We start from the raw sequence: 14,136 nt of genomic DNA, 5'->3' as shown, positions 1-14,136 counted from the left end.
GGTGTAGGCCGGCAGCTGTAGCTCTGATTTGACCCCTAGCCTGGTAACCACCATATGCTGCAGGTGCAGCCTTAACAAAAAAAAAAAAAAAGAAATTAAATCAAAAGAACTATCTAGGAATACAATAAATGTTTCCTTTAATATAAATGTCCCACAGTGTGTCCCAAAATGTTATTCATTTTCCTGAGGTTTGCATATTTAGGATTTCATATTTTCCCTGTCCCAGAGTTCCCACATGCAAGTTCAACTGCTCCTCTCACTTTCTTGGTGGTCAAAGAGTCCTCTCTCTATCTTTCTCTCTCTCTCTGCCACACCCAGGGCATGTGGAAGTTCCCAGGCCAGGGATTGAACCCAAGCCACACTTGTAACCTGTGCCACCGCTGCAGCAATGACAGATCCTTAACCCATTGCACCACAGGGGAACTTCCTGTTAAATGCTCTTAACAGTCGCAGTAGTAAGACGGTATTCGTTTATGGTTTAAAAATTTTTAGGGTTCTAAAACATATAAAGGAAAAAATTAAAAACCACCACCCATCCCCCCCATGGAGTTCCCGTTTGTCCTCAGTGGTAAAGAAGCCAACTAGTATCCATGAGAATGTGGATTCGATCCGCAGCCTTGCTCAGTGGGTTAAGGATTTGGTGGTGTTGTCAGCTGTGGTATAGGTCGAACATGTGGCTTGGATCCTGCATTGCTGTGGCTGTGGTGTAGGCCAGCGGCTACAGCTCTGATTCGACTCCTAGCCTGGGAACTTCCATATGCTGCAGGTGCGGCCCTAAAAAGAAAAATAAATAAACAAACATCACCACCCGCGGAGCTACCCAGGACCCTCAGATTCTCCCCATTTTCAGGTAACCTCCTGGCAACAGTTTCTTGTGTGGTTTTCCCCCAAATGTTATTATTTTTATAACAAGCATGATGTGCTTCTTAGTTCTCAGCGCCTTGGAGCTGAGGATACAGTGGTTGCTTCCAAATCTACTTGGTTACTAACCTCACGCAGCTTAGTTGAAATGGGCAGAGACATGGCTTTATATCTCTCATGTAAAGAAAACAAAGCAAAGCACCTGCCTGGTACTGTGCCTGCTGCTCTGTCCTAGCCTTTTCCCCTGAAACAGTATGTTGTGAACTCCTCCACATTTTTTTTTTTCTTTTTGGGAATGAATCCGTGGCACATGTAGGTTCCCAGGCTAGGGGTCTAATCAGAGCTGTAGCTGCCGGCCTATGCCAGAGCCACAGCAACGCCAGATCCAAGCCGCGTCTGCAACCTACACCACAGCTCACGGCAACGCCAGATCCTTAACCCACTGAGCGAGGCCAGGGATCGAACCTGCAATCTCATGGTTCCTAGTTGGATTGTTTTCTGCTGCACCACAACCGGAACTCCTCCAGATTCTTTTCGTGGCTGCTTAGCAGTGATTATTTACATGGGTGTACCATAATATACTTGTGATCCCCTGCTGATAAATACCATGACCTCTGCCAGTATTTTTACTATGACAAGTAATAAGTACCCCTTTAAATATGCTTTTGTTGAGAGTTCTCGTCATGGCTCAGTGGTTAATGAATCCCACTAGTATCCTTGAGGACACGGGTTTGATCCCTGGCCTCGATCAGTGGGTTAAGGATCCAGCGTTGCCGTGAGCTGTGGTGTAGGTTGCAGACGTGGCTCAAATCCCGTGTTGCTGTGGCTCTGGTGTAGGCCAGTGGCTACACCTCTGATAAGACCCCTAGCCTGGGAACCTCCATATGCAGTGGGGGGCGGGGGCGCCTAAAAAAAAAAAGATAAATATAAATATGCACTGCTTCATGTTTATATTTAAAAAGGATAAATTCCCGGAGGTAAAATCCCTGGGTCAAAGCTCATGAGTATCTCTGCAGTGGACATCTGCCATTCTTTTTGCAACTGTTCTGCATCGGAAATACTTCCCCATATTCAGGGGAAATAAGAATTTGGGGAGTTCCCACCGTGGTGCAAGGGGATCAGCAGCATCTCTGAAGCTCCAAGTATGCAGGTTCGATCCCCAGCCTGGCCCATTGGGTTTAAGATCCTGTACTGCCACAGCTGCGGCTGTGGATCTGATCCCTGGCCTGGGAACGCCATATAGTGTGGGGCAGCCAAAAAAGAAAAAAAAAAATCTTGGGCAGAAGGTCACCTCCCCTTATCGAAGACAAATAAATGGTCTCAAAACAAATCCTTCCCACCCCCAACATGTGGGCATGTGACTGGGCGCAGCTTCAGCCTCTGAATCTGGAGTAAGCACCTGAAGAAGCAGGACCTCCCGTCGTTCTTGCCAGCCAGGGCAGGGGCACCAGGCCTGGCTCGGTCCTGTGGCACACTTTCAGCTGCCATCCATCGGGCTTTCAGCCTGTCTTCTTAGCCTGGCCCCTCAACCCTGCTGGTGATTTGGTGAGCAACTCAGCATCTTTCCAATCAATTCTCCTGCTTAAATCAGTCCACTTCGGTTCTGTTACTTGTTTGTTCATTGTTTTTCTGTTGGTTTGTTTTTTCTTTTTAGGTCCGCACCTGCGACATACGGAAGTTCCCAGGGTAGAAGTCGAATCGAAGCTGCAGCTGTCAGCCTACACACCACAGCTCATGGAAACGCTGGATCCTTAACCCACTGATTGAGGTTAGGGGTCGAACCCGCATCCTCATGGATACTAGCTGGGTTTGTGACAGCTGAGCCATGGCAGGAACTCCGGATTCTGTTACTTGTAATGAAGAGCCCTGACCCTTTCTAGAGTAGCCAGCCTCCACGAGAGCTCCCAGGGATATTATGACCATCAAGCTGACCTGTGTAAGCACTAGGATATTGTAGAAATGGCAGAGTATGATTTCCGAAGCTGGGTCTTTTTTTTTTTTTTTTTTTTTTTTTTAGGGCCACACTTGCAGCATATGGAAGTTCCCAGGCTAGGGGTCAAATCAGAGCTGTAGCCGCTGGCCTACACCACAGCCACAGTAATGCAGGATCCGAGCCACTTGTTCAACCTACACCACAGCTGACAACACCACCAAATCCTTAACCCACTGAGCAAGGCTGGGGCTCGAACCCACATCCTCATGGATACTAGCCAGGTTCTTAACCTGATAGCGACTCCCTGAAGTTGGGTCTTAAAAGATATTGTGACTTACACTTGCTGTCTTGTATTACTTGCTTTGAGGGAGACCAAATGCCACGTTGTGAGGACACAAGCCGTCTCCAGTGGAAAAGCCCATGCAGCAAGCAGCTGAGGCCTCTGGCCAACAGCCAGCACCCACCTGTGAGCCACTGAGGGAGCCACTTTAGAGGTGGCTCTTCCAGTCCCTGTGGAAACTTCAGGGGGCTGCAACCTCACTGACATCTTGACTGCAGCCTTTTGAGAGACTTGAGCTAGAACCCATCTAAACCACTTCTGAATTCCTGACCCTTGGCAACTGTGTACGATAACAAATCTCAATGACTGTTTTAAGCCACTAAGTTATGGGATGATTTATTGAAGCATAAATAAATGACTAATGCAGACACAATTTAAAATCTTTTTTTTTTTACTTGTTAGGGCTGCACCCATGGCATATGGACGTTCTCAGGCTAGGGGTCAAGTCAGAGCTGCAGCAATGCTGTGGGATCTGAGCCCTCTCTGTGGCCTACACCACAGCTCAAGGAGGTGCCAGATCCTTAGCCCACTGAGCGAGACCAGGGATCAAACTTGCATCCTCATGGATACTAGTCAAGTTCATGACCACTGAGCCATGATGGGACCTCCCCAATTTTACATTTTAATGGTCTCACAAATTGCCCTTCTAAAGGTCAACAGCAATGGACACACCTACCAATACCATGTGGCAGAGTGTGAAAAATAGAGAAAGGGGGCACAGAAACTGACTCCTGATAAGGTCCCATCTTTGGGGCCTCTCTAAGTTGTGGAACTGTAAGTTGGCCTCTTAGGACCACCTCTGATCCGCCAGGCTGGTGGACAGGGATGTGGCCAGAATCTGGCCTGGGTGGATGAGCAGGGTCAGCAAGGAGAAATCTGAGCAGGGACAAGGCCACAGGTGTCGGGTCGCATGATCAGGCCAGGAGGGCTCAGCAAGTGTCAGCTGCAGAGACCTGGCAGTTGAGCAGGCAGATTGGCAGAAATCTCTCCAGGCTGCTTAGGAAAGGGGCCTCAAAACACACACACGCACACAACAGAGAAGCTGGGTTAATAGTGAAGCTGAGTGCATGGGCATCGGCTCTTGGGACCAAAGAGCAGCTCAGGTCTGAGCATTTCTGGACCACCCTGGCCTGGAATCCCTTGCATGTGACGTTAAAGGACCCACGCTCAGGAGGAGGCAGGATTGTTACTACGGCAGAGTCCAGAAGGTAAGGAAGGGACCCATATGTCCTGAGCACAAAATATGTGCCAGGCCTGGAAGCTAGTAGACAATCATTCCCATTTTATAGATGAGGAAAACAGAGGCTCAGTGAGGCTAAACTACTAGCCTCGTTATCCGACCCCAACTCCTGTTACGTCACACGGCCTCCAGGGCAGAGGCAGAACTGATTCGTTTGTTGATTTCTCTACTGCTCCCGTGAGAGAGAAGCCCACACACCATCTCCACGACCTCACTATCAGAGCTGTCCCCTCAGGCCAGGCTCCGAGATCAAGTGCTTAGAAGGTCCCTGAGAAGTTCCCACCGTGGCCCAGCAGAAAGAAGCTGACTAGTATCCCTGAGGACGCAGGTTCGATCCCTGGCCTTGCTCAGTGGGTTAAGGATCCAGCGTTGACATGAGCTGTGGGGTAGACGCAGCTTGGATCCCACGTTGCTGTGGCTGTGGCTGTGGCGCAGGCCGGCAGCTACAGCTCTGATCCCACCCCTAGCCTGGGAACTTCCATATGCCACGGATGCGGCCCTAAAAAGACCAAAAAAAAAAAGGAGGTCCCTGAGTCAGTGGTAGGTAGGGGGCCTCGCTCACCCACTTCTGACTGCTCCAACCAATGGGGTATGTCCATAATGTGAAACACACACATGCGGAATTTGAAGGTGGCTGTCATGTGCCAGACAGCGTGCCAGGCCTACAGCAGTGAGTAAGGGCAGAGTTTCTGCCCTTCAAGGAGTTCATAGTCCAAAGAAGGAGGAAGAGGAGAACCCGGCAGAATGGCATAAGGCTTACGGTAGAGGAAGACAGGGTGACACGAGAACCCCGAGAAGAGGCACCTAGCCTGGGAGCATCAAGGAAGCTTCCTGAGGTTCACCTCTGAGCCGAGTCACAAACAATGAGAAGCAGTCTGCCAGGGGAAGGAAGAGAGTGTCAGGCAGCGGGAACAGCATGTGCAAAAGCCAGGAAGAGTAGGGCTTTCTAGGAACCACAAGATATTGCCTATTCCGGGAGTGTCCTGTTTGGAAGGGTTGAGGGAGGGACAAGAGATGGGACAGGAGGCGTGTGCAGGGGCCAGAGCCTAATGGCAGAGAGCTGGAAACTGCGGGAGAGATGTTAGCAGCAGCTCTCCGCTAATAAAGACTATCCTTACTGCAGGGGGGACCCTCAGGGCAGCATGAGGGCAGGGAAGCTGGTTAGGAGGTCATGGTCGAGACCTCGGAAAGAACCAACGAGGGGCCTGGATATGGAAGTGGAGGCTGGGAAGTGCAGGCAAGAGGCATGTAGGGAGCATTGTCTGCAGGACTTCTCCCCCAAGGAGAGGCAAAGAAATCCTGCCCCCAGTCTGTGTAGTTCCATAACCCAAAATTTGTCCCTTTTTTTTTTTGGCTGCACTCACGACATATGGAAGTTCCCAGGTTAGGGGTCAAATTGGAGACAGAGCTGCCAGCCTACCCCACAGCCACAGCAACACCAGGTCTGAGCCACGTCTATGCTCACGGCAACTCCAGATCCTTAACCCACTGAGCGAGGCCAGGGATTGAACCCAAGTCCTGATGGATACTAGTTGGGTTCATTAATGGCTGAACCATAATGGGAACTCTCTAGTTGTCCTTTTCTTCTTTTTTTTTTGGCCCCAACCTGGGAGCTTCCATATATGACAGATGTGGCCCTAAAAAAAGAAAAGATGTAATTATACAGTTATCTCTATTCCTTCCTTCTTTTTATTTACTAGATCTTATTTTTTGGAGCAGCTTTAGATTGAAAGAAAAACTTAGAGAAACTACAGTTTCATACACCCCTCTCCTCCCTCCCCTTCCCGTTGTATTTTTTTTTTTTTTTTTTTTTAGTCTTTTAGGGCCACTGCCTCATATGGAGGTTCCCAGGCTAGGGGTTGAATGGGAGCTACAGCTGCTGTCCTAGGCCACAGGCACAGCAACACCACATCTGAGTCTGAAACCTACGTCATAGCTCACAGAAACGCCAGATCCTTAACCCACTGAGCAAGGCCAGGGATCGAACCCACATCCTCATGGATACTGGTTGGATTTGTTTCTGCTGAGCCATAAAGGGAACTCCCTACTTAGCAATTTTTTTTTGGGGGGGTGTTTTTTAGGGCCACACCCGCGGCATATGGAGGTTCCCAGGCTAGGGGTCCAATCGGAGCTGCAGCTGCTGGCCTATGCCTCAGCCACAGCAACGCCAGATCCAAGCGGTATCTGACTTACACCACAGCTCACAGCAACACCAGATCCTTAACCCACTGAGCAAAGCCAGGGATCAAACCTGTGTCCTCATGGAAACCAGCTGGATTTGTTTTCTCTGGGCTACAAGGGAAACTCCCTGGTTAGCAAAGGGGAACTCCCTAGTTAGTCTACATCAGGGACTTGGTGTCAAACAGGAGCCTGGGCTGGATGTGGCGCCTACAGAATACATTCTTCTCTCTCCTCCAATTCAAAGAAGACGAGAAGCACATCGATGTGAGGGCAGAGTCGTTTACACTGTTTATTTAAAAAGAACAACTGTAAGGTAAAAATACAGATGTTTTCTTTATGGTAACAACAGCAGTTTAAAAAGAGAAGAAATAAATATGACAGTAGAAGTTCTTCTGTAAAATACAAGAAACCCCTGATATCTGTGAGCAATCCCAAGAACTCTCAGTGTATAAAAATTTCTGCCGAAGAACAGCTCCGCCCCAGCACCTTCGAGCAGACGCTGGAAACCAGCTGGACAGTGAGGACGGTCGTGACTTTGGGGATTCTGAAAGGCTCTGGATTTGTCACTTGGGAATGTCAGGGGTCTACTGTAATATAATTTGCATAGAGTCAGAGTTAACAGGAATGCTTCTACTCGTTAATATTACCTATAATCATCCTTTCATTCTTACAGTTAAATAGCATAGTATTTAAGGGTAGGAAAAAAAAAGAGGTTGAAGTGGGACGAGGGATGCAAAGGATGCCTCTGGGGGGGATGCTAAGAGGACAGGAGAAAGGGGATGGGAAGGAAGAGAATGTGTATCTTTTCACTATTTTGTGTCATCTGGGCACTGTGCCTTGTCCCCTGTTGGAGGAGAGGGGACAGACAGTGGTCCAGCCTGGACTGCCTTAAACCTTACCATCATCCAAGAACAGGATGCAGAAGCACCTGCCAGGGCACGGCTAAGAATGGGAACAGGGGAGCTGGATGGGAAACAAAGGAGAGAGGGCATGACTGGAGAAGCCCAGAAAAGGACCACCCAGGAAAGTGGGTGACATTAACATCACAGACCCCCAGGGACTTTCTCCTCTGAGGACCACGAAAGAAAGACGTAGGTGTACAGATTAAATGGCAGACCAGGCTTAGATGCGGAAGGGAAAAAGAGACAAGGAAAAAGTCAAGGGTGCCAAGTAGAGGCACATTCTGGCTATGAGGAGGGCAGAGGAAGGGCAGCAGGAAAGAGGCCAGGAGGGCAGTTGGACCCTCTGGGAGGGGCTCCTACATGGGGTTAAGAGCCACTCCCCGTGACCCCTGCGAGGCTGAGGAGTTTGCATCGAGTGGTGAGTGTGGAGGCTGGTTGGGGCAAAGGGTCAGCAAGGGTGAAGATGCCCAGTCAGCTCTCCCCAGGGCATCTGGGAGGCGCAGCTGTGGACGGAGGTCAAGGTCAGCCCAACTAGGTACTGAAAGCGGCCTTGAGTTCCCGGAAGGCTGCCTGGCGGAGCTTCCTCTTCTCTTCCGCCTGTTTCCGCTCCTCTTGCTCCGCTTTTAGCTCCGCTTCAAACTTACTGGCAGAGGACAACGCTTGGACCTGCAGAGAAACAGCGAGAACAGACCGACAGAGTGAGGGAGGAAAGAGAAACCTGGAGATGGAGCAGCCTATCCAAGAGAACTTGGGGAGCTCCCGTTGTGGCGCAGTGGAAACAAATTCAACTAGGAAGCATGAGGTTGCAGGTTCGATCCCTGGCCTCGCTCAGTGGCTTAAGGATCTGGGGTGGCTGTGAGCTGAGATGTAGGTCACAGATGCGGCTCAGATCTGGGGTTGCTGTGGCTGTGGTGTAGGCTGGCAGCTGTAGCCTGGGAACCTCAATATGCCTCGGGTGTGGCCCTAAAAAGCCAAAAGAGAGAGAGAGAGAACTTGGTTGTCTCCAGCCACGTGATGCGTCATCCTCGTCCTGCTCGGGGCAGGACCCCCAGGCAAATACTCCCTCCCCTTGGGCTTCAGATGTTTGCTTTCTAATAACCAGGATGCTGTCTCTTTATTTGCTGCTGTGTTTTAAATGCTCCTCACTCTCTGCTCCTAACCCTAACCCTAACCCTAACCCTAACCCTTTTTTCCACCTCAACTTCTTTTCCAGGACACCCTTAACCATCCAAGTCTATTGTCCACTTCTATTTCCCACTTTTTTTTTTCTTTTAATGTTTTATTTGATTGTGAAGACACCAAATCAATATTCTACACAATTTTTTCTCTTCATATGGAAATTTCCAGGCTAGGGGTCGGATTGGAGCTGCAGCTTGCAGGCCTATGCCACAGCCACGGCCACAGCTATGCCAGGTCCAAACTGCATCTGTGACCTACCCTGGAGCTTAATGTCGGATCCTTAACCCACCGAGTGAGGCCAGGGATCAAACCCGCATCTTCGCAAGACGACGTTGGGTTCTTAACCCACTGAGCTACTACAGAATTCCCTCTATTTCCCACCTTTAGTTTCACAAATGTTCTTTAGTTCTAGGGGGGAAGAAAAACAAAAAATAAACGAGTGCCCAGCGGGCATTCTGACTGGGATTCCATCAATCTGCCTGGACAAGGGGATACCTTTATTGTATACAGTTTTCCCTAAATGACTCAGTTTTTATTCGATACTGTTTTATTTTTAATGTTACCCACTAAAATGTTCAGTTTTCCCTGAATCAATCCTTCTAAATTTACTTCCAAATATTACCTGTTTTTTGTAGGTATTGTGAATATGGGATTTGAATCCATCTTCAGTAGCATGGGCTATCAGATAAATCCACCTTTTTTTTTTTTTTTTTTTTTTTTTTTTTTTGCTTTTAAGGGCTGCACCCACCTGCTGCATATGGAGATTCTCAGGCTAGGGGATGAATGAGAGCTACAGCTGCCGGCCTACACCACAGCCACAGCCACACAGGATCCGAACCACGTCTGTGACCTACACCACAGCTCCCGGCAACACCAGATCCTTAACCCACTGAGCGAGGCCAGGGATTGAACCCTCAACTTCATGGTTCCTAGTCAGATTCATTTCTGCTGCACCACAGTGGGAACTCCTTTATCCTCTATTTTAGAATTGATTCTTTTTCTCTCTCTCTCTCTCCATGTGTCATCAGTTTGGTAAAATTTGCAAACACATTGGGCGTATACATTATTTTTAATAAAGACGGCTAAATTGCTCTCCAAAGCGGCCACTCCAATTGGCGCCCCACCATCATGGAATGCAAATGTTCATTTCCCCACAACCTTGCCAAGGCTTATCATCAACCAGTTTTCCTGTTTGCCAATCTGATAGGAAGAAAAAATGGCACCTGATGTTATTTCCTCTTTGGCGAATTACTCATTTGTATCCTTTGCCCACTTTTCAGCTGGTGTTGTTGGGTTTTTTTCTTTAACTCTTCACATAATTTAGGTTTAGTTTCTATTATATATTTTTCAGTTACTTTCCTCCTGCCTTTTTCTTTTAACTTCAAGGTATCTTGGGTCATACACTATCTAAATTTTGATATAATCTAAAATCAGCTATTTATTTTCTGGCTTTTGTATTTTATATCATGTTAGCCATCTTCTTTACCCCTAAGGTTCTCAACCCATTTTCCTGTAATTTCTTCTATTACTTTCCTGGTTTCATTTTCACATTCAGCTTTTGTTTGTTTGTTTGTTCGTTGTAAGGCTGCACCCACAGCAAGGTCAGATCCAAGCCGCATCTGCGACCTACGCCACATCTTAGGGCAACGCTGGATGCTTAACCCACTGAGTGAGGCCAGGGATCCTTTCTGCTGAGCCACGACTGGCACTCGCACATTCAGCCCTTTAAGTCCCCTCCAATTTATTTCAGGGAAGGAGCATAGTGGAAGACTTCACTGCATCTTCCTGAGTGGCTGGCCAATTGTCCCAACACAATCATTATTTTCCCACTGATTTGCAAATATTTTTGTATACTAAATTCCCACCATTTCCCCATTATTTTCTATCTTGTTCCACTAATTGGTCGTTATTCCTGCACTTGTACATTATCTCATTAATTGCTTTATAGAATGTCTTGAAATCTGTAAGGAAAAACACAGATATTCTCTTACTGCATTGAAGAAGCATATTTTTTCCTTATTTTTAAATGTGTTATCCCATATAACTTTAGATATCTAACTACATTGATCATAGTTTCTTATTTAATCTACTTATGATAAGAATGTTTTTAAGGGAGTTCCCGTCGTGGCGCAGTGGTTAACGAATCCGACTAGGAACCATGAGGTGGCGGGTTCGGTCCCTGCCCTTTCTCAGTGGGTTAAGGAGCTGGCATTGCCGTGAGCTGTGGTGTAGGTTGCAGACGCTGCTCAGATCCTGCGTTGCTGTGGCTCTGGCGTAGGCTGGTGGCTACAGCGCCGATTGGACCCCTAGCCTGGGAACCTCCATATGCCGCAGGAGCGGCCCAAAGAAATAGCAAAAAGACAAAAAAAAAAAAAAAAAAAAAAAAAAAAAGAATGTTTTTGAGGAGTTCCTGTTGTGGCTCAGTGGAAACGAACCTGACTAGTACCCATGAGGATGTGGGTTCCATCCCTGGCCTCGCTCAGTGGATTAAAGGATCTAGCCTTACTGTGAGCTGGGGTGTAAGTCACAGATGCAGCTCAGATCCCATGTTGCTGTGGCTGTGGTGTAGGCTGGCAGCTGTACCTCTGATTCAACCCCTAGCCTGGCAACTTCCGTATGCATGAAGGAGGTTTGGCCCTAAAAAAACCAAACAAACAAGAATGTTTTTAAAATTATCCTTGCAATCTTAACATAGATTTCAAAGGTTATAATTGCATTCCACTTCTTAATGCTTAAGATTCTTACAGCCATATACACTAGATCGATGTAAATTTTTTTCTGCCTCTGGGGTAGGCTGGTGGCTACTGCTCTGATTAGACCCCTAGCCTGGGAACCTCCATATGCCAAGGGAGCCGGCCTAGAGAAAGGCAAAAAGAAAAAAAAATTAATTAATTAATTTAATTTAATTGATGTATCATCTCTCACTATTTTACTTTATTTTTTGCCTTTTTTAAGGGCCTCACTGTCAGCATATGGAAGTTCTCAGGCTAGGGGTTGAATTGGAGCTGCAGCTGCTGGCCTACACCACAGCCACAGCAACACAGGATCCAAGCTGCATCTGTGATGACCCACACCTTAGCTCACAGCAACCGGATCCTTAACCCACTGAGCGAGGCCTGGAATTGAACCAGTGTCCTCACAGACACTAGTCGGGTTTGTAACCTGCTGAGCTGCATCTCATTATTTTTAACTGTGGCCATCACCTCCAGAATTTCTCTATCACTTGCTTCCATGTCTGGGTGTCTCGTTAGTCTTTAGTCTAGTCTCTGGTCCACTCATGCACTTCTCTGCACAGCTGAAATTTGCCAGTCCCTACAATGCTCTTTATTTAATCCATTCTGAGGTTTATTTCATTGTATCCATGGTAGCCCAGAGCAGATTCTCATATCTCTAGGAAAAATTATATAATATCCTTTTATGAAATTCTCCCTGCATGTCACAGGGGTGCACTTCTGAAGACAGGATCCCAGTGAAATTCTCAACAGGAAGCACATTTTACGTTTTTACCCTTTCATGGATATTATGTTTTCCAAACTTCTCAGGCACTGGAGCCCTGCTCTGGCCCAATGGTCTCCCTCCTGGATCCCTATGTTAGATTAGGGCCCCCAGAAACTGCTCTTTCTTCACGATGGCAACAAGTCCAAGTTGGAGTTTGCAAGAACCCATGGTGATCTACAAGCAGAGTTCAAGTTCCCATTCCCAAATGTCTTGGCCTGGCCCTAGTTTACTTTCTTTTCTTTTCTTTTTTGTCTTTTTGCCTTTTCTAGGGCTGCTCCTTCAACATATGGAGGTTCCCAGGCTAGGGGTCTAATCAGAGCTGTAGCCACCGGCCCATGCCAGAGCCACAGCAACGCAGAATCCAAGCCGAGTCTGCAATCTACACCCCAGCTCACAGCAATGCCGGATCCTTAGCCCATTGAGCAAGGCCAGGGATCGAACCCACAACCTCATGGTTCCTAGTCGGATTCGGTAACCACTGAGTCACGACGGGAACTCCCTTAGTTTACTTTCTAATCCAAAATGGACACTGGACCAATCTTTGCAACAACATCCATGCCCTATTGCCCACTTCTACCTCCCACCTTCTCTCTTTTAATGTTTTATGTGCCTATGAAGATCCTAAATCAGGAGTCAACACAATTTTTCTTTTCTCTTTTCTTCACATCGAAGTTCCTGGGCTAGGAGTCAAACTGGAGCTGCAGCTGCAGGCCTACGCCACAGCCACAGCAGTGCCAGATCCAAGCCTCGTCTGCGACCTACACCACGGCTTAACCCAGCTTCCGAGACCTGCCCTCCTGCCCAACACGCTTCGCCTCTCCTTGCCCACTCAGCAGGTCTCAGCCGTGGACCAAGACCTTTGTCTGCTCCTGCTTGCAGGCTGAGCACCTGCTTTCCTTGGAAGTCTCACGAGGATGGTGTCTGAACCCCTCGGGAGGGAGGATTTCCAGCCGGGGCTCGGCCTTCCGTGGGGCTCAGCCCTCCTCCCCTCATCCCTTTCCCCACAGCCTCAGCCCGCAGGGATCCCGCCACTCCGTCGGCCCGTCTCCTCCTCCCTTGCTTAGAAAACACAGAGGAATGTGGTCTGTCCGCTCTGGACTCCTCGCCCACCCATATCTCCTTCCCCTGTTCCCTGTGCTCTGGAGTAGGCAGAAGTGAGACCCTGGGCACTTCACTGACCATCTCGAGGCCCAGAGGTGCACTGGAGCTGGCTGGTACCTGCCTGCAAGCCAGTGGTTTGATTTTCAGGAATGTTATGAGCTGATTGTTAAATACTAAAAATCAGATGTATGGAGTTCCCGTCGTGGCTCAGTGGTTACCGAATCCGGCTAGGAACCGTGAGGTTGCAGGTTCGATCCCTGGCCTTGCTCAGTGGGTTAAAGAACCGGCGTTACCGGGAGCTGGGGTGTAGGTCGCAGATGTGGCTCAGATCCCACGTTGCTGTGGCTGTGGCATAGGCCGGCGGCTACAGCTCTGATTAGACCCCTAGCCTGGGAACCTCCATAGGCTGCAGAAACAGCCCTAGAAAAGGCAAAAAGACCAAAAAAAAAAAAAATTGGTTTCTATACATTCACAATTTAAAAAATTATATTACAAACAAAAGTAATATATATTTAGGAGTTCCCATTGTGGTGTAGCAGTAATGAACCCAGCTAGGATCCATGAGGACATGAGTTCGATCCCTGGCCACACCTAAGGATCTGGTGTGGCTGTGAGCTGTGGTGTAGGTTGAAGACGCATCTCAGATCCCGAGGTGCTGTGGCTGTGGTGTAGGCCACCGCTGCAGCTCTGATTTGACCCCTAGCCTGGGAACTTCCATATGCCACAGGTGCAGCCATAAAAAGCAAAAAGCAAAAAAAAAAAAAAAAAAAAAAAAGAAAAAAGTAGTACATATTTAAGTCATCACTTCCTGATTATTTTACTAGATTTTACTATTATCTTGTTCTTGCACTGTATTTTGTTTTCATCTTTTTCTTTTTACGGCCATACCTTCAGCATAGAG

The 14,136-nt window shown here is 48.0% G+C and overlaps 1 protein-coding gene across 2 annotated transcripts in view; it reads right to left on the bottom strand.

Annotated features, from left to right (window-relative positions):
- EFHD1 (EF-hand domain family member D1) overlaps positions 6,821 to 14,136 on the bottom strand; it is a 49,339-nt gene continuing 42,023 nt past the window's right edge. Inside the window, exon 4 of one of the 2 annotated variants that reach the window (XM_001925385.7) lies at positions 6,821 to 8,123. In XM_001925385.7, the coding sequence (XP_001925420.4) occupies positions 7,989 to 8,123 (135 nt within the window). In that variant the 3' untranslated portion in view covers positions 6,821 to 7,988. The remainder of the gene's footprint in view (positions 8,124 to 14,136) is intronic. The other variant, XM_013984587.2, reaches the window with a different exon arrangement.

This window comes from Sus scrofa, chromosome 15 (genome assembly GCF_000003025.6).
Source record: "Sus scrofa isolate TJ Tabasco breed Duroc chromosome 15, Sscrofa11.1, whole genome shotgun sequence".
NCBI lineage: Eukaryota > Metazoa > Chordata > Mammalia > Artiodactyla > Suidae > Sus > Sus scrofa.
The sequence above is the reverse complement of the archived record's forward strand: the minus strand, read 5'-3'. Positions and strand labels throughout refer to the sequence as shown.